The sequence below is a fragment of the Aquarana catesbeiana genome, linkage group LG03, assembly GCF_042186555.1.
Source record: "Aquarana catesbeiana isolate 2022-GZ linkage group LG03, ASM4218655v1, whole genome shotgun sequence".
Lineage (NCBI taxonomy): Eukaryota > Metazoa > Chordata > Amphibia > Anura > Ranidae > Aquarana > Aquarana catesbeiana.
In genome coordinates this window covers 544,046,850-544,067,208 of record NC_133326.1, presented here as the reverse complement: position 1 = coordinate 544,067,208, position 20,359 = coordinate 544,046,850, and the positions used below count along the sequence as shown (strand labels likewise).

Genomic DNA, 20,359 nt, shown 5'->3' with positions numbered 1-20,359 from the left:
TACTGCAGTGCAGGGACATGTGTAGCATTTTACCACAGCACACTGAGAGGCACCACATCTGCATAAATTATTTTCTATGTGCCAAAGCAGTGAATGGCATTTAGCCAGTGTGGAAAAATGCCAGTCACCATATTATATTTGTTTAAATTAACCTTTAGCACTCCTGTGTTTTTTTTTTTTTTTTTTTTTAACAGCGATCAGGGGCCCCATTAGAGATTTCACCTAACTTCTTCTTATGTATACGATGGTTTTCCCAGCCAGAGGGTGAGGGAAAGTCTGCAACAATCATTAATGAATTAGGGTAAACAAAAAAATTATATATTTTGGAAACAGATGTAGTATTGTTTATGAGATGCTATAGTAGTCCCTACATTCAGTTCAGAAGCATAAATTGTGAGTAGATGCAACATTTAATTCTCACTCAGTCTACCCCATTGTCTGCAGTAATCCTAGAACACAGACAGTTTGATAGCACAGAAAACAACCACAGACAGTTTATTTTTTTTATATTTTTAAGAGGGAAAATAAGTTAGCATCAATTCTACAGTGAAAGGCAAAAGGCATTTTTAGAACTAAAATTATGGATCCAAAATAACACCATTTTATCTCAAGGAGCGACTTTAGATTTTTCGCTTTTAAAGTGTTGACCTAAGGGAGTGATGGCGAACCTTGGCACCCCAGATGTTTTGAAACTACATTTCCCATGATGCTCATGCACTCTGCAGTGTAGTTGAGCATCATGTGAAATGTAGTTCCAACACATCTGGGGTGCCAAGATTTGCCATAACTGACCTAAGGTCTTTCTCGCACAGCTTAGGATGTAGGAGACAAGTTTAAAGCTGAATTCCAGGAGCTGAGCGACTTTGTAAAAAGTGAAGGCACACTATGGGTCAAGTCCAACTAGGTGCATGACACCTTCTGGACTTCTATTTACATTTGGACAGGTTTATTGCTCTGACCTTAGAAGAAAGCAGTACACAGACCAACTATGCTCTCCCCTCCCCATTTACAGAAGCCTTGGTAGTTCGTGACTGTGTTCACATAATACCAAGGCTTCTGTGATTGGGCAGAAGGGGGAAGGGCAGGCACATCAGCTGCAGCAACTCTACTGTTGAAGATGCAGAGATCAGAAAGGTCAGCGTTGGGCTCCTGGAAATACAGCAAAAGCCATCTTCCGGCAGTGCTATAAAACCTGTCAGATATAAACAATAGAGATAAGGCCAGGAGATGCCATGAACTTTCTTGGACTTAAAGTGTTCATTACCCCAGAATTTCATTTTCCCGATATATGTGCCTGCTGTACCATGTACTTGTATGAAAGAGTACCCCTGTTCCGTTTGCATTGTTTCCTTTGTGTGAAATCCCTGGTGTTCCTGCAAGTCCCTCTGTTTTCCTAATAAAAAACTGACCACACTAAGCAGAACACACTGTGGTAATTCTACCCATCCAGCCTTTCACTGGGAAGATCTCTCTCTCTGCAATAGATAGATATATCTATATATATATTTTTTTAATCTATACACAAATGTGTGCCTTTCATTTCAATAGGTTTTACCAGGGATTGTTCACAATCACCAACTCCGAGTGCCTTCACGTTTTCCAAAGATGCTAAATTCCTGGAATTCAAAGGATAAGTTCACATAAGAAAATGTGCATTTACTATTTTTTTTTCCTAGGAGCCTGCAGAGCATTGCCCCAGCGATCAGCAGATCATGGGTGTAATGTCAGGACCCTGCAGACACTCTGCCTATGCAGGAGGTACAGGCAGACAGCTATGCTGACAGTTACTGACGTCAAGGAAGATCACCAGTGCCCTCAGTTCATTAAGAACTACAAGCGGTCTTACATGGCAGGCAGTAATTGTAGTTCATTAATTCACAGAACTGGGGGGGGGGGGGGTGTAGTTAGGGGTGCAGGTGCTTCAGTAACATGTTACACCCTGAATATGAGCGTTACTAAAAGCGAACTTATCCTTTAAAACACTTGCATCGAGAATGGAAGAAATCCGATTAGGAAAAATAGCAATTTATTCTGAACGGAGGAAGAGTTTGTCTAGAGTCCATCCATCATGAAATTCATGACATCATTCCTCCAGCAGATTCACACACTTTCGTGCACCCCCTTGCCCCCCTTTGATTATTAGTAACACTCCTGGATTTGCAATCAAGTTTACAAAAGAATGATTAGTCAGTCCTCTTATAACACACTGCAAACACAAAAGTATATTTAAAAATAAGCAGACCAAGCAATAGTGTGTTTTAAAACAGAAAGAGAACGCAACTCAAAATCAAATCAGATTTGGCATTTCTCTGCCCTGAAGCAATTGTCAGAAATTTGCCTTGTGTCCTAAAACATAAGTGTTGATTCATTTAAAGCTGAACACTGGGCACAAAAACTTCTATTTAAATATATTCCTCAATAGCCACAAGGATATAAATCCACTTTGTGTGCACCAAATGCCTTTTCAAACCCAGATTACCTTAAAAATCTAGTAGTAACATCACTGTGCAGACAGCAGCGCTGAGGGGAGGGTCTCAGCAGGCCCCACCCACTGCAAAAACTACAAGGGGCAGAGACAAGACCAGTCACCCTGCACAAGTAGAGAGTAGCAATGACCGGTCTTTATCATAGGAAGCTCCTGCACAGGGGCAAAGTATCACATGGAATTACTGCACAGATCTGGAAGAAATACACAACATACACCATAAATATATATGTATTTAGACAATACTTATCCCGGAGTTCAGCTTTAACATTTCAACACAGTTTGTCATCTATTTTTTTTTCCTGTTAACTGGAAATAAAAACGGACCCAACACTAGGAACAGTGAGAGGGAAGGATGGCAAAACTCTGGATAATACTGAATCACAAAATGGTGCCAAATTCTCCTAAAAAGGAGACAAACAAGATGGCATATAAAATGTTTTTTTTTTGCTGGATATATAGAAAGGGTCATACCAAGGAGTGAATTCTCATTTGGTGTAAAAAGGTGCTGGGACCGTGTGAAGGCCAAGAAACAAATTCCACCCAGAAAGCATCTTGGTCTGTTCTACTCAAACTTTTTTACCATGGGAGGAACCCTTTGAAATAGTTTTCAGGTCTCAGGAAACTGACTAAAATGATTAGACTTACAGCTCATAATATATTAGCAAGATCAGTAGCTTGTTGAGACTTAAAAAAAAAAATAAAAAATAATCAGGTTTACTTCATAAATCAGGAAATTAAACAAATATTAATGTCCAGAAAAGAAACAAGACAGTGATATTGTAGTAACTCATTCCATTGGTGGTCAGTGTATGACACTGCTCTGTTTCCCAAGTAACCCCTAGCAAGCTCTGGAGGAAGCTCAGGGTTCCATGGAACCTTGGTTAAGAAAGGCTGGTCCAGGCAAAACAAGTGGATAGCTACTTTGGAGTTAGGTTTCTTTCTTCTTATAGAAATTGAAGGGTCAGCTACACCTTCAGGATAATGACAAAAAAAAGAATGCAGAACTCAGGCCAGAATAGAATTAGTAGGTCAGTAAATGAAGGAGATGGCATACAGTTCAGATGTGCACATTTCTGCACTTGTTAAATGTGAGGATTGCATTCCCTCCAAAAATCAGCAACCTTTAGGTCTCAGGTGAGGCACCAACACAATGAAACTACGTCCTGGAACAGAGTCACAGGCCCACAGCCAGTCCACAAATAGTTCTAACAGCTAAGGAATTGTCTGTACATAGCTTCCTAAAAAGAAGTTCATCTGAAAAACATCCGCTCGTCTAGTTTTCTTTTTTTTCGTGGTTGAACAATATCATCTTCTGAGTCCTCACTCTCTTCGCAGTTTTCTTTCTGCTGGATTTTGGGAAACCTCTTGTCCTGATAGATGCCATTTAGCAGCTCCTCAAAGTATTCCTCAAGCTTAATGCCTGCGTTTGCCACTTCAGAGTCGGGCTGTAACAAAAAAAAAAAAAAAATGCCACTGATCAACTGATCACAAGATTTTCAAGAATAACTGGCTCAAGTCAATAAAAACACTTAAAGCAGAACTCAAGGTTTGTCAGAATCAACATGGCAAGAATGTAAAAATTACTAATTTCAACCAATCTTACAAAAATACATAATTTAAAGCAAAACTCCAGCCAGAAGGAATAAAAGCTAACCAGCAAGGTATTTTCTTACCTCCAGCAAATATGATCTTTTATTCCACTATTTAGTCTCCCCCCAAATATCCCCTCATACAAGTCCTGTTTAGCTTATCTTAATCTGCTTTGGGCAAATGTAATGCTGCAGTTTTCTTCCAATGGAAAAATAGCTCCTGGCTGCATTTCCACTTCTATGTAGTTTCCTAAAGAAAAGTTGTGATGCGCTTACATCGCACTACGTTCTGTTGGCAAGCACAATCTGCACAGCATCTGGCTGCGACCTGCCCTCTGTCACTGACTGGCTTATGACTGTTCTCGTTGGCACAGTCCGTACATTTCCATGGAATCATGGAAATTGTAGCTGCTACTTCTAGAAAACACATTGGATTTGACATGCACCACCTGCTCATTTCTGCCTGGGCCCAGCAAACTTTAGTGAAGGAGCCGACAAAGTTACATTAAACAAAAAGTAAGGAATATGTAAAAATATAAAATAAATAAATAGTTTATTGTGCAAGGGGAAAGGGAGCCAAGCCCCTGAAGTTTGACATTAACTGCTTCCCGCCTGCCGTATGCCAAATGACGTCCTCGGCTTTGAGCGGGGATATCTGAGCGATGCCTGTTGCTACAGGCATCATTCAGATATCGTCTTTTAGAGCTGGCGAATCTGTGCACCATAACGATCATAGCGGCTGTTCCGCCGCATGATCGTTTTTACGGGAGGCGAGTGGGGATGCCCCCCCCTCCGATGCTTCTACCGACTCACCGCTACGATCCCTGGATGTTGAGCATAGAGATTTCCGGCGGACCAGATGGTCTCTATGATCGCTCAGAGGCCGGGCGCGATGTTATGACGTCACGCCCGGCCCCTGTATTCAAAAAAACTGAGCCACTTCGGCTGGGAAGTGGTGATCGTTTTTTTTTTTTTTTATTATTTCAGGCTTCCCAGCCTAGAGGTGAGATGTGGGGTCTTATTGACCCCATATCTCACTGTAAAGTGCACCAGTCATGCTTATTGCTATTACAAGGGATGTTTACATTCCCTGTAATAGAAATAAAAGTGATCAAAAAAAAAAAATTTTTTTTTTCCCCAAAAGAGTGTCAAGCCCACATATGAAAACAGTGCTCAAACCACACATGTGAGGTATCACCGCGAACGTTAGAGTGAGAGCAATAATTTTGGCCCTAGACCTCCTCTGTAACTCAAAACATGCAACCAGTAAAAATTTTTAAAGCGTCGCCTAAGGGGATTTTTAAGTAGCGAAGTTTGGCACCATTCCACGAGTGTGTGCAATTTTGAAGCGTGACATGTTAGGTATCTATTTACTCGCCGTAACTTCATCTTTCACATTATGCAAAAACATTGGGCTAATTTTACTTTTTTTTTTTTAAAGCACAAAACTGTTGCAATGACCGCTATTGTATTCTCTAGGGTCTTTGCTAAAAAAACATATATAATGTTTGGGGGTTCTATGTAATTTTCTAGCAAAAAAATGATGATTTTTACATGTAGGAGAGAAATGTCAGAATTGGCCTGGTAGGCAAGTGGTTAAAGTGACACAAATCAAATTTTTTCTTAAATTTTTTTTTTTTTTTAAAGTATGTATTTTTAACTAATAATGACCTTCTTTTATGCTCAGCCTTCTCCAATTTTGGATACATTCATAGTCCATGGTCACACCATGTAGGAAAGTAGCCATCCTTCCTTGTGTGCTCCTGAGAGACTAAGAAATATGGACTATGGTATCTGTAGCACCGGGGAGGTAAAGGGGGGGGGGGGGGGGGGGGAGCTAATGGATGATGTTACAAAAAGGCACAGTAGGAAATTAAAAAAAAAAAATATATACAGGGCCGTTAAAGTAATGGACGTGTATGGATTATATTTGGAGAAAAAACAAAAAAACAAAAAAACAAAAAAAACACACACACACACACACACGATTCAAACCTGCCCTAGGAAATAACAAAAATGGAACTCCCACCAGAGTCTGGTTTTACTGGAGGCTGTGAAGATAAAAAATTCATAGGTTTACACAAGAATCTTACCTCATTGAATTCTGCACAGTTCTGGAATATCAGGCGAACATCACTCACAAACTCTTCTGGATGCGAGTAGTGAGGAGATCCGTTTAGTTGAAGTTTTCTCTTTATGTGTGACAAGTCCATTGGCCGTGTTATAATTTTATAGTAGTCAGGCACCTTAAAGAAAAACACAACATTAAAAAAGAAACCTGCGCAAAATACACACACAGTACTTGCAAAAGTTTTAGGAAGGTGTTAAGAAATTCTGTAAAGTACCAATTAAGTTATCAATTTACAAGTGACGTCACTACCCTTTGGTTTGAAACAAGCAGCAATTCTTACACTTCCACAAAGTCAGAGATTTTGTAGGATTAGTGTCTGGTGTATGATTAAAAGGGGGGGTTCATTAAACGCTTTACAGGCGCTACAGCGCTAAAAATAGCGCCTGCATAGCGCCTCTGTCTCTCCAGTGTGTAAGCCAGAGGGCTTTTACACTGGAGCAGTGCGCTGGCAGGACACTAAAAAATGTCCTGCAGGCCGCATCTTTGGAGCGGTGTATACACCGTTCCTGCCCATTGAACTGAATGGGCACTGCTGCATAACTGCCGGCAAAGTGCCGCTTTGCGGGTCGTTTTAACCCTTTTTCGGGGTTAAAACCGCCCCGCCAGCGGGCGAAAAACCCTACAAAAAACTACAATAAAGCGCCGCTAAAAATAGCGGCGCTTTACCACCAACGGCCCTGACGCCCCAGTGTGAAAGAGGTCTTAAAGTTTAAAAAAATAAATGCACATAGTAATCTTCAAAATGATGGAATTTGTTGATGGAATTTAAGTCCAGGATAGGACAAATACTCCTGATGGGCTTGGGTACCATGAACAGGTTTGAGCAGAATCACTTGAACTTGTCCTGTCCATGCACAGGTTTTGGTTGATTTGAAAGAAGAAAGGGGAGGTGGAAGTTTTGAACTCTTGTACCCTTTTAAAACCATCAATGGAATCCAAAATGTCTGGGACATCTGTGAACCAGAGATGCAAACTGCAACAGATGCCGCCCAGCTCTCAAGAGTGAGGGTGCCCCTTCATTGTAAAGAGGGTTTTCTGGAAGGCTTGCTGGACTCTGTGGAACAAGAAGCTTTGTGCCAAAGGAAAGGGCTGAACTTAGATCTGGAAGTTGAAGCCTGGTTAGAGTGCGCAGGTGCTCTGTGTTTACATGAGCTAGGAGCTCATGATGAGGGCTGTTTTGGCATTTTTTTTTTTCTGAGGAAGCAATACCTTTCCCGTGACCTCCTCCATTGAAGAATAGGACCGTCATTTACAGACACAAGGAAAAAACTAAAGCCCGATGGAGTGGATTGGGTTATACAAGGGTGCACTGGGTGTGTTCCCAGCAAAGCTTTTGACAGTATCCCATCCACTGAATGTAGCAGCATATAATCCATGGTCTTTAAATGTGTCCTGTATTGTACGATTAGGATAAACATTTTGCCTTTAGTTATACTTTTAATCTTTAATTAAGGAACCTTTGTACTTTGCCTAGAGTTCTACTTTAAATAATCTTTTGATCAGCTTTACATCCTACTGCAGAACTGGAAAAAGACAACCCCCCCCAAAAAGCAGAGATTTCATTGACGATACTCACAGTAAGGGGAACCGGGTCTTGGAAGGCCAGACTCATCTCATGACAGAAGAGGTATAGGAGAATCCTTTCACACTTCTAAAAACCAAAAAACACCAATCATCAGAATTAAGACAATGCTTGAAAATTCTGTTACAATGCAGACTAACTACTACACTACTGCCCTGATTAAAACCTGTTCAGCTAGTTCTTATAAAAAGGGAAACTGCAGTATTCAGTAAAATGTCATAACAGTTGCTAACCTGTCTAATTTGTGGATGGACATAAAATATTTCTGTCCATATCTCCCTTACGCTGGAGATGTGGCGGAGGGAAGCTACCTACACGTCTGGTGGGACTGTGCAGCAATACAACCCCTATGGTCACAGGTATCTGCTATAAAATATATATATATACACACACAGTCTATATGACCGAAAATTATCGCCCACCCCAGAAATAGCCTGTCCATGCTCCCAGGGTCGATAGCCTCTCAAAAGCGCTCCCTGTTGCGTTTTTTCCTATCAGCCGCTAGACAACTTATAACCCTGTTTTGGAAAACTACTACCACTCCACCCTTGGCAGTCTGGGTCTCCATGGTCAACAACATCATGCGCATGGAGGAGGAGATAGCCCTAGACAATGACACCTTCAACAAATTTAAGGCCCTTTGGCTTATTTGGATCGACTACTCTACCTCTGACACCCTGAAAGTGAGGTTGGCACCTCACAGCCAACCCGGACTTGACTCCCGACCCCCCCATGCGGGTTTGTTGCACCAAGGTCTGCCCAGCACACCGCCCCTTCCACCCTCCACTCTCCTGCAGCTAGCCTGCATCCCCCCCCCCTCTGTCCTCTCCCCTGCCCTTGCTTTTCGTTCTACTCTACCCTACGTCTGTTTATCTCTATTTTATACCCAGATAGATTTTCACCTGGTTCTAATGTTTAGTTTTGTGATACATTCCGATTTCATTGTATGACTTGAGTGATGACTATCTGCTTTCTCATCGGAAATGTCTACTGCCACGTTTACTATATGATCTATGTTGTATACTTTCTGTACTGATCTCCCGTTTCTCACTCATGTCATTTTTTTTGCCTTTTCAAATTATTAATAAAAACATATTTGACTCTAATTTATGGATGGAAGCACTGAAAGCCAACTACCCACCTTATACTTCAGTCTGCCTGTGACAACTTGGTCTATATATTTACAGAAGAATGCAAGGCTGTGTTAGGAGGTCACTACAGAGACTGCCACTGCCCACATTTAAAGCAATAAAGTCTTTGTTATTTTTAAGCAAAAAAAACAAAAAACAAACATGTCATACTTACCCTGCACAATGCAGTGGTTTTGTACAGAGCAGCCCATCCCTCCTGATGAGTGCCCCCCAAAGCAAGCAGCTTGCTAGGTAGGCACCTGAGCCTAGCCACAGCTCCGTGTTTGCATTCAGACAGAGCCATGGTTAGGCCCCGCACTCGCGCTCTCATTGACTGACAGCAGAGGGAGTCAATGGCGCTCCGCTGCTGTCTTAGCCAATGCAGAGGGAGAGTCCCGGGCAGCTGAGTCTCTCCTGCAAAATCGCTGGATAGAGATGGGCTCAGGTAAGTATTAGGGTAGCTGAGGGGGGCTGCTGCACACAGGTTTTTTTTTATCTTAAAGTAGATGTAAAGCCTCTCCTATACCCAGTGAAGTGAACAGCCTCAGATGATACAGAGATGAAACAAATCTCCCTACATAGGTTTTACATGTATAGCTGCAGTCCTTCTACATTCTTCGGAAAGTGCACATAGTGTAAGAAAAACTTTTTGCATGCAGTGGGTGAGGAGTCTGGGCATACACAGTATGTGAGCTGATTGGAGGAAAGCGCCGCCCCCCCCCCCAAATAGGCAGAGGAATGAAGACTTTTTTTTTTAATCTTGTGTCAGAGAGCTTGTCAGAAGTTATCATGCCGATAACAGAGGAAAGGAGCAGCAGAAAGACACGGCACTCAGAACTTTGGAGAGAGATAAGTAAACACTACAGATCTATGTGCCCAGGTCAGTTTTAATGAATGGGGTTTACAACCACTTTAAATGCATAGAATGCGTTAAAAAAAAAAAAAAAAAAAAAAAAAGCTTCTGCCTTTACAATCACCACATTAAATTTAAGAAAAACCATCTAAATACTGTACACCCTTAAACTGCAGGTTTTACCTGTAAAAAAATTAGCATTTTTAGCCTTCCCAGTCCTGAGTTACATAGCCTGCCAGACAGCAATCAGCTTGGTGCCCTGACTTTTTTCTACTGCATTTAACCACTTCCCATCCGGGCCAATTCTGGCACATTTCTCCTACATGTAAAAATCTTTTTTTTTTTTTTTGAGAAAATTACTCAGAACCCCCCCAAAACTTTTTTTATAATTTTTTTTTTTTTTTTAGCAGAGACCCTAGGGAATAAAATGGAGGTCGTAACTTTTTTTTTATGTCACACGGTATTTGCACACCGATTTTTTTTAACTTTTTTTGGGGAAAGAAAACGGTTTCATGAATTGAAGAAAAAAAAAAAAAAAAATCAGTAAAGTTAGCCCAATTTTTTTAAATAATGTGAAAGATGTTATGCAGAGTAAATGGATACCCAACATGTCACCCTTTAAAATTGCGCACACTTATGCCAAACTTCGGTACTTAAAAATCTCCTTAAGCGATGCTTTAAATTTCTTTTACAGGTTACCTGTTACAGAGGAGGTCTTGGGCTAGAATTATTGCTCTTACGCATGCATCGATATCTCACGTGTTATTTGAATGCAGTTTACATATGTGGGTGCGACTTGCGTATGCTTCTGTGCATGAGCACGCAGGGACGGGGGCGCGTTAATTTTTTTTTAGACCACTTTTATTCCTATTACAAGGAATGTAAACCACCCCTGTAATAGGAATAGTGTGTAAAAGACCCCACATCTCTCCTCCAGGCTAGAAAGACTGAGATCAAATGCCACGTCCCTGGCATGGTTTACTTCCGCCGGGCCGGACGTGACGTCATAACATCGCGCCCGGGCCTCTGAGGGTCAGAGATGACTGGGGACCATATGGTCACAAGAAATCTCTATGCCAAACTTCCGGCAGTGACAGATTCGTTCTCCGGTTCACCAATCGCGGGGGCGGCCCCTCCCACCGCCTGTAAGAACGATCAAGCGGCTGAACTGCCGCTATGGTTGTTCTTATGGTGCACAGAATCGCCGGCTGAAAAAGAGGATATCTGGTTGATGCCTGTAGCTGCAAGCATCATTCAGATATCCCCACTCAAAGTCCATGACGCCATATGACGTACCTTGGGCGGGAAGTGGTTAAACACCACATTAAGATCACCTCCCAGCCTGTGATTGGACAAAGAAGCAGTAGCAGACAGATGACATCTTTCTGCTCCTCCCGCCAGGCCACCCAGACAAGCACTCTTCCACTGCCAGGTCGTTCAGGCACACTTACCCTCTGATCCATCGGTGCCATTAAAATGGCACCCCCCAGTTTCAGTTTCTCTGCCAGAGATGGGTCATCACAGTCATATTCCACTTCAGGTTTGGAAAGATCTCGGCAAAAAGTGCAGATCCATTCACCGCTATTAAGGAAAAAAAAAAAAAAAAAGGAAAAGAAAAAACAAAAAAAATGCAGTAAAAAATAAATACATTTATATGCAAATAGAATGACTGCATATAAGCAGTCTGGTCACAACTGGTGAGGTTGCTGACAGCTGTAGAATGATACTTTGAAGCTGACTGGAGGAAGTTGGATAATACACTATAGATGGGGCACATGTGTGATCAACCAGATAAGGCAAAACGCATTAAACTGATGAGTCCCTGATGTCCCCCATTGCACCTCATCACTCTTTTCTTACATAGTTAGGCTGAAAAAAAGACAAGTTTACCTAGTTTGACCAATAAAAAAAATAAAATCATACAATCCCATATACACAATCCTATACCCACAGTTGATGCAGAGGAAGGAAAAAAAACCTGCAAAGAATGATCCAATTTGCTACAGCAGGGGAAAAAAATGCCTTCTTGATCACCCGAGAGGCAATCGAATATTCCCTGCATTTACTTTACCTACAAATGTTAGTATCCAGTTAGATTATGTAATCTACTGAGCTGGCCAGAACCAGCTCTTGAGGGAGTCTATTCCACATTTTCACAGCTCTGAAGCCCCATACACACTATCAGATTTTCTGCTGATTTTTGTCTTCAGATTTACCAAAACCATGTAGTAAAAAGGCCTGCCTGAGTGCATACAAATTGAAACTAAGGTTTGACCTCATATTACATGGCTTCGGTAAATCTGAAGGAAAAAAAAAAAAAAAAAAAAAAAAAATCAGCAGAAAATCTGATGGTGTGTATGGGGCTTCACTGTGAAGAAACCTCTGCATATTTGAAGATGAAATCTTTTGTTCCAGATGTAAAGAGTGCCCCCTTGTCCTCTGTGATGACCTTAAAAGTAAACTCATCACCAAGTTCACTATATGGACCACTTTTATACTTGTTGATCATATCCCCCCTCAATTTCCTCTTCTCCTCACTTTGGAAACCACAACTTGGCACTGAATGCCATTAAGCTTATGATCTACTAGAACAGGGATATGCAATTAGCAGACCTCCAGCTGTTGCAGAACTACAAGTCCCACGAGGCATAGCAAGACTCTGACAGCCAGAAGCATGACACCCAGAGGCATGATGGGACTTGTAGTTTTGCAACAGCTGGAGGTCCGCTAATTGCATATCCCTGTACTAGAACAACCAAATCTTTCTCCACCATTGATTCCCTAGTTGTACTCCCCTAGTATGTATGCTGCATGCATATTCTTAGCCCTCAAGTGCAAAACTTTAAAATTTATCAACATTAAACCTCATTTGCCACATTTGTTGCCCGATTCAACAGTGCATTGAGGTCAAGTTGTAAATTGGAGACATCCTGGACATTCCACTGCATAGCTTGGTGTCATCTGCAAAGACTGAAATGGTAATTTTAATCCCAGATAATATATCAATTATAAAGATATTAAAAAGCAAGGGTCCCAGCACTGAACCTTGGTGTACACCAATGATAACCTTAGACTAGAGAATGAATCAACTACTCTCTGAATTCTGTCTTTTAGCCAGTTTTCTATCCATTTACAAACTGATCTTTCCAAGCCTGTAGACTTTACCTTACACTGTGTAGGAAACTGTGTCAAACACTTTTGCAAAATCCAAGTATACCAAAATCCACAGCCACCCCTCTGACCATGGTTTTACTTACCTCCTCATAAAAAGAAATCAGGTTTGACAACTTCTGTCTTTCATGAATCTATGCTGTCGGTTGCTTAAAATATTTTTTTCCAGCAAGAACTTGTCTATGTGTTTTTTTTTAAACTTTCCAGTATCTTCCTGACTATAGAAGTTAAACATGTCTATAGTTGCTTGGTAAAGACTTTGATCCCTTTTTAAATATGGGCACCACGTTGACTCTATGCCAATACAGTGGTACTATTCCAGTGATTAACGAGTCCCTAAAAATTAGAAACCATGGCTTTGAAAATGACAGAACTCAATTCTTCTAGGATTCGTGGGTGGATGCCATCTGGTCTAGGTGCATTATTCACCTTTATTCGGTCTAAATATTTCTGGATCAGATCACTTTGAGCCATTGTGAATCATTCGGGGATGTGTCAATACCACCCCCATTATGGACATGAGCCCCCCCCCCCATGCTCCTTTGTATACACAGAGCTGCAGAAAGTATTTAATAGACTTGCCTTCTCTTTGTCCCCAGCCACCCACTCACGATTATTTTGTAAAGGACCAACAGGTTCAGACCTGATATTTTTACTATGAATATATTTGAAGATTTTTTTGGAGGGTTTGATCTATATTTTGCAATCTGTCGTTAGTTTTAAATTTTTGCTTTTTACATATTCATTTAAAAATGAAGGAACAATGGCTTTCCTTCATTTTTAAAAGCCCTTTTCTTATTTAAAAGGTTTTTTTTTAACTTTGGCTGTGAGCCACATAGGTTATAGTTTTAGCCTTTTTTTTAACTATTATTTACTGCCCATGGGAATATATTTTGCAGTGTGTTTGCAGTCTTTTTGAAGAAATCCCATTCTGGTTTTGTTGTCCATCAATGCCAATATTTCCTCCCAGTCTAAGTCTTAGAGAGCAGCTCTCATACTTCGGAAATGTGCTCTCTTTTTTTTTTTTGTTTTTATGATTCCATTATGTGTTTGTTGCTTACAGCTAAAATGAAATGAAATCATGTTATGGTCACTGCTACCCAGATGTTCTTTTATACTTTTTACCTGGGGAAGTTCATGAGTGTTGGCACATGGCAGGAGAGGTGAAAAACCTTGGGACACTTTTCACAACACAGCAGCTCGCCTCCGTTCTGACACACTGCGCACCAATCTTCATTAGGGTCGTCCTCCTTCCCACCACTCTCTGTCACCTGATACTGGGAGCCCCAGTCATTGGCTCGCTGATATGAACTCTGCTGAACAACATGGCGGTCACCAGTACTATCAGGAGTATCTCTCCTTGGTGCAAAGTCTGGTTTGGTAGTACGATTGGCGTTGCGATCAAGCAGCATGGATGTTAAAATGCTGCTTCCTGTGTATTCAGGCTGCGAAGGAAGAGTTAAACTGTTATTATGCAGACAAAAACAGAATCAAAGAGGACACTACAAAGCACTGTTTACAGGATTGTATAAAATGACTAAACCACAAAACAAAAACCACAATTCCAAACAACTGCCAGGTATAGGCATAAACCCAAATTTTATCCCCAGTGACAGGCCATATTATAAGTCCAGAACTGGTTTGGATCAAGGGATAAGAGGTCAGCCTGCTTGATGCAACAGACACTTCCATACAGCAGGGAGTGGAGGGTGGGGACAGGGCATTCCAAACCTTCTCCAGTGAGATCCCAGATGTCATAGTAACTGGGTTTTGGAGGGGACTGCAGGCTAGCATCTTGCCTCCTGACTATGGGCCCTGGCATTTGAGGTGGTTCTATGCTTTGGGAGGTGTGTGCCTGGGAGATCATTGGAATAGTTTTAATTAAAAATTCAAGTTCATGTCTCCCCAAAACAGACTGACCTGGAAGATCCAGGTACAGATTTGGGGCCCTTATGTTCTGCTGAGGTATTGAGAGCCAAAACCATCATTGACTGCTTCAACCCCCTCCTAGACTCAGAGCAGATTATAATCTGCTCAAAACAACCTGATGCCTCCTGCTGTTATGTGTAATTTGTTTAAGGTGTCGTTTACTGTTAAAGCTGGTGACACATTTTCCTTTAGATTTAGGCTCCATGCACACTGGCTTAAAAAAAGTTGCTGCTACAGTATTTTGTTCTGCCTGTAGAAGCAGCTTAATGTTATCCTATGTGTCCATGTACATTAGGAGGAGTACAGGCATATATTGAGCTCAACGATTGGAGGCAGGAAAAACCCTTCTGGTTCGTGTTTCTGATTGAAGCTTACTTGCAGAAAAAAGCACTGATCAGCGCTCTCTACCTTTGGCTGAAAGCGCTGATTGGGAGTAGGTCGGCTGCTGGTTTTCCAGCATGCATGTACAACAGAAGCCGGCCGAATGGGCAACTTCGGTCAGAGACTGACACACACGGGCAGAATGTCTGCCGGTATTTTTTGTACGAGCAAATGTCTCCCAACATTCTACCAGCATGTACGGTGCTTAAGTCTCTTTGCAATGCCTCCTGGGAGATGTGTGTGTCATCAATCCCAGGTGGCAATGGCCATAGCATCACGTTCTTTGCTAACCGGAAATGATGAGATGCAAGGCGGCGGCCAGCGCCATTTTTAAAGTGATCGGCGGTGGATGTGTGTGCGGAGCACAAGAAGGGCAGCATCACTAAAATCCAATTGAAGGCGGTAAGTATCTCAGCTCAGTTTGCAGTGCCCGCCTGGGGGACAACACAGCCGCAGCATGTAAAAACGATTTTTAAAAGAGCAGTGTGGTGGGGGGCTAATGTTTTATTTAATTTTTAAATAAAAAAGGTGTACAGAAAAAAAAAAATTATAATATATATATATATATATATATATATATATATATATATATAAATATATAAATATAAAATCACACACACAGTGGGGACGGAAAGTATTCAGATCCCCTTAAATTTTTCACTCTGTTATATTGCAGCCATTTGCTAAAATCATTTAAGTTAATTTTTTCCCTCATTAATGTACACACAGCACCCCATATTGACAGAAAAACACAGAATTGTTGACATTTTTGCAGATTAAAAAAGAAAATCTGAAATATCACATGAGCGACTAAGAGAAAACCTACCCGGATCTGCAATTTAACCCACAACTCTTCATCTTGCATTCACAAATCGTAACCTTGATTTGGGAATTCGTTCCCTATTAATTATTCTTTGAATGTTTGATTATAAGTTATATGTATAACAAGTGGTGTTCTAAATTGCATGTAGGGTAGGAAATACTAAATACATAATATTTTTATATGGAAACATTTATAGTATCTATTTTCAATTTTGTAATTTAAACTTAATAAAATAATTTTTATCTTTTATAGTCCAACTACTCGTGTGCCTTTAAAGTCCAATTTTCTAGCTCTCACACTCTATCCATCCGATACAGGGACGTCGGCACACCACTATAGTAGTACCTACAGTGTTACCCTGTTTTTAGGTACACATTCACTTGGGAATCCTTTAAATGAAATATCACATGGTTTTAAGTATTCAGACCCTTTGCTGTGACACTCATATTTAACTCAGGTGCTGTCCATTTCTTATGATCATCCTTGAGATGGTTCTACACCTTCATTTGAGTCCATAATTCTTAAATGGAAGACGTTTGGGACGACCAGAACGTTTCCTAGAGCTGGCCATCCTGCCAAACTGAGCTATCGGGGGAGAAGAGCCTTGGTGAGAAAGGTAAAGGAGAACTCAAAGATCACTGTGGCTGAACTCCAGAGGTGCAGTCGGGAGATGGGAGAAAGTTGTACAAAGTCAACCATAACTGCAGCCCTCCACCAGTCGGGGCTTTATGTCAGAGTGGCCCGACGGAAGCCTCTCCTCAGTGCAAGACACATGAAAGCCCGCATGGAGTTTGCTTAAAAACACCTGAAGGACTCCAAGACGGTGAGAAATAAGATTCTTTGGTTTGATGAGACCAAGATAGAACTTTTTGGCCTTAATTCTAAGCGGTATGTGTGGAGAAAACCAGGCACTGCTCATCACCTGTCCAATACAGTCCCAACAGCGAAGCATGGTGGTGGCAGAATCATGCTGTGGGGGTGTTTTTCAGCTGCAGGGACAGGACCGACTGGTTGCAATCGAGGCAAAGATGAATGCGACCAAGTACAGGGATATCTTGGACGAAAACCTTTTCCAGAGTGCTCAGGACCTCAGACTGGGCCGAAGGTTTACCTTCCAACAAGACAATGACCCTAAGCACACAGCTAAAATAACGAAGGAGCGGCTTCACAACTCCATGACTGTTCTTGAATGACCCAGCCAGAGCCCTGACTTAAACCCAACTGAGCATCTCTGGAGAGTTCTAAAAAATGGCTGTCCACCAACGTTTACCATCCAACCTGACAGAACTGGAGAAGATCTGCAAGGAGGAATGGCAGAGGATCCCCAAATCCAGGCGTGAAAAACTTGTTGCATCTTTCCCAAAGAGACTCATGGCTGTATTAGATCAAAAGGGTGCTTCTACTAAATACTGAGCAAAGGGTCTGAATACTCAGGACCATGTGATATTTCAGTTTTTCTTTTTTAATAAATCTGCAAAAATGTCAACAATTCTGTGTTTTTCTGTCAATATGGGGTGCTGTGTGTACATTAATGAGGAAAAAAATGAACTTAAATGATTTTAGTAAATGGCTGCAATATAACAAAGAGTGAAAAATTTAAGGGGGTCTGAATAATATATATATTTCACACACATTTTTTTTGAGAGAGATATAGATATATATCTGTATTTCTTGTACAAGTACATGCAGTAAAACTTCCTGGTTCCTGGAGGGGGAGGAGGGGAAGAGGGGAGGAGAGGTTTCCATAGGTAAGGGGTGGCGCAACTTCGTCTGGCGCTGCAGTTGCTATTGAAACCTGACCTGCAAACTATTACACTGCTTGTGCTGCACTGAGCATGTGCAAGATCTGCAGGGGCATGCTGGGTAACCAGCATGCAACAGAAAAATACAAAAATGGACCTTAGTTTACAGCATAACTTTACTAGAGTACATAAGGCTTGTGTATTATAGAGGTATTTTTATCTAAAAAGTATAATTTCGCCCAAAACACCGCTTTAAGGACTGGAAGAATTTGCCCCCTTAATGACCAGGCCATTTTTTGCGATACGGCACTGCGTCGCTTTAACAATTGAGCAGGCGTGCGACGCTGTACCCAAACAAGATTGACATCCTTTTTTTCCCCCCACAAATAGACCTATCTTTTGGTGGTATTTAATCCTCCTGCGGTTTTTATTTTTTGTGCTATAAATCAATAAATAGAGCCACAATTTTGAAAAAAATTTTTTTTTTTTTTTTTTTTACTATAATACACATCAAAAAAAAAAATTTACATAAAAAATAAATACATAAAATTGCAATAGGCAACTTCATTGGTTTGCACAAAAGTTATCACGTCTACAAACTATGGGATTTAAGGACTTTTTTTTATTGTTTCTACTGGTTATCTGAGATTTTTAGAGGGACTGCGACATTGCAGTGGATATTACATTGATCAGTGCTATAAAAAAAAGCACCGATCAACGTAAAAATGAAACTGGCAGGGAAGGGGTTAACACTAGAGGGCGATTAAGGGGTTCACTGTGTTCCCTCAGCTTGTTCTAACTGTAGGGGGGTGGGCTTACTGGGACATAACAGATCACTGTTCCCAATCACTGGGAACAGTAGATTTGTCATGCCCCCTGTCAGAATGGGGATCTGCCTTTGTAAACAAGGCGGATATCCATTCTGCCTCTGTATTAGGCGATCGCAGGCCGCCCGCGGACAGAGTCCGCCCGACCCATGGGCACGGTTCGCAGCAGGTGCAGGAACATGCCGCAGCGCCCCCACAACTGCGCCTGCCGACATACAATGATGGCGGTTCGCGCAGGAGAGCCGACCTGTCGCAGTACAACTGCAGCGGGTGGTCGTTCAGTTGTTAACATAAAACCTGCTCCGATTCTTCAGTATCAAAGAACACACAATCCATAATATTTGCCACTTCAGTGTCACTTACATTTCGAGGATGCTGCTGTTGGCGCTGGTTGCCTTGCTTTACCACCACGACTGGGTATTCAAAGGAGTCGTTGTCTGTGTTGTTCTCTGGCTTGATCCGGATAGGCTCAAGGCGGACAACTGGAACTTTATGAGTGGAGTCAGCTCCTCCACTCGGTTTGTTAGATGATCCAGAACTGATGGGGGAAAATTGATAATTAAAAAAAGAAAAAAACATGAGGCTTTGTCAGACCTAAACCAAACAAAAATCTAGCGTACTCTGCATATTGATTTCAGATGATTAAAATCCGTATGTACTGACAATAACATGAAACAAAATGAATATAACTCCAGTTTGTGTGTTCTGAAGTAAATCATACTTCAAATTCAGAGATAATTTTTTTTTTTTTTTGGACTTGCATAACAGTCAGTTAGTCTATCAATCTGGGTATGCAGTGAGAAAGCCTTAAGAAAGGCAAAAAGGCAAACCGGAGACGCTGGCGCATTTAACCAACCTAACCCAGCTTTTGATATGCAAGTTTTCCCAACCTAAAATAAGTTGGCCTCCTTTACACACGCGACAATTTCATTTTGTCTATAAATTTCAAGGCCAAAAAAAACTATTAACGGCCAAAGACTGGAACAGATTATCTATAGAAAGCTCAAAAGTGTCCCTATTTACAATGGCAGTGTAATTTTAGGATAAGAGCCAAAGATTTTATTAATGAGTTCAACAGGAGGTTGCTAGTACTATTTCAGTGAATTTCTTAACACAAATTACCTTCCTCGGCTGCCCACGCTGGACGCACTTGAAGAGCGTATCGGAGGATGAACACCCGCCAAGGAACCTGTATTAGCAGAAAACACTTGTGATGCATTCCTTAATGTTTACCACTCAAAATTTGCAGCACATCAGCTCAGAATTTACTACCGAAGGTATGTATTTAGTTTGTAAGGTGTAACACTTTTTTTTTTACTCTGTCTCTTCCCAAACTTCAAATATATAGTAATACATTAGTTTTCGGACAACCAGGCGAACTGTCCTTCACGGAGATCCAATTTAACCACCTCGAGTTCAGACACTTTCACCCCCTTTCAGTCCAGACCAATCGGCTTTCAGTACTGTCACATTTTGAATGACAATGACTCAGGCAGGCATGCAACACTGCAACGAAATTAAATTCCTATATTTTTTTATAGCTTTCTTTTGGTGGTATTTAATCAACACTTTATCTTCTTATAATAAGAAAAAAAAATAAAAAAAATAAAAAAGGCGGCTTGATTTGGATATAAAATTTTACAAATATTTTTCCATAAATTTAGGCCAAAAATGTATTTTGCTGCATTTCTTTAGTAAAAATAATTAATATAC

At 41.1% G+C, this 20,359-nt stretch overlaps 1 protein-coding gene across 3 annotated transcripts in view; it reads right to left on the bottom strand.

The window, feature by feature from the left end:
- Positions 1-464: 464 nt before the first annotated feature.
- TRIM24 (tripartite motif containing 24) overlaps positions 465-20,359 on the bottom strand; it is a 135,682-nt gene continuing 115,787 nt past the window's right edge. For all 3 annotated transcript variants that reach the window (XM_073621472.1, XM_073621473.1, XM_073621474.1), the window contains exons 13-19: positions 19,769-19,835; positions 19,010-19,184; positions 14,070-14,389; positions 11,225-11,354; positions 7,785-7,859; positions 6,171-6,323; positions 465-3,933 (exon numbers count right to left, since the gene is read on the bottom strand). In XM_073621472.1, coding sequence (XP_073477573.1) covers positions 3,739-3,933; positions 6,171-6,323; positions 7,785-7,859; positions 11,225-11,354; positions 14,070-14,389; positions 19,010-19,184; positions 19,769-19,835 — 1,115 coding nt within the window. In that variant the 3' untranslated portion in view covers positions 465-3,738. The remainder of the gene's footprint in view (positions 3,934-6,170; positions 6,324-7,784; positions 7,860-11,224; positions 11,355-14,069; positions 14,390-19,009; positions 19,185-19,768; positions 19,836-20,359) is intronic.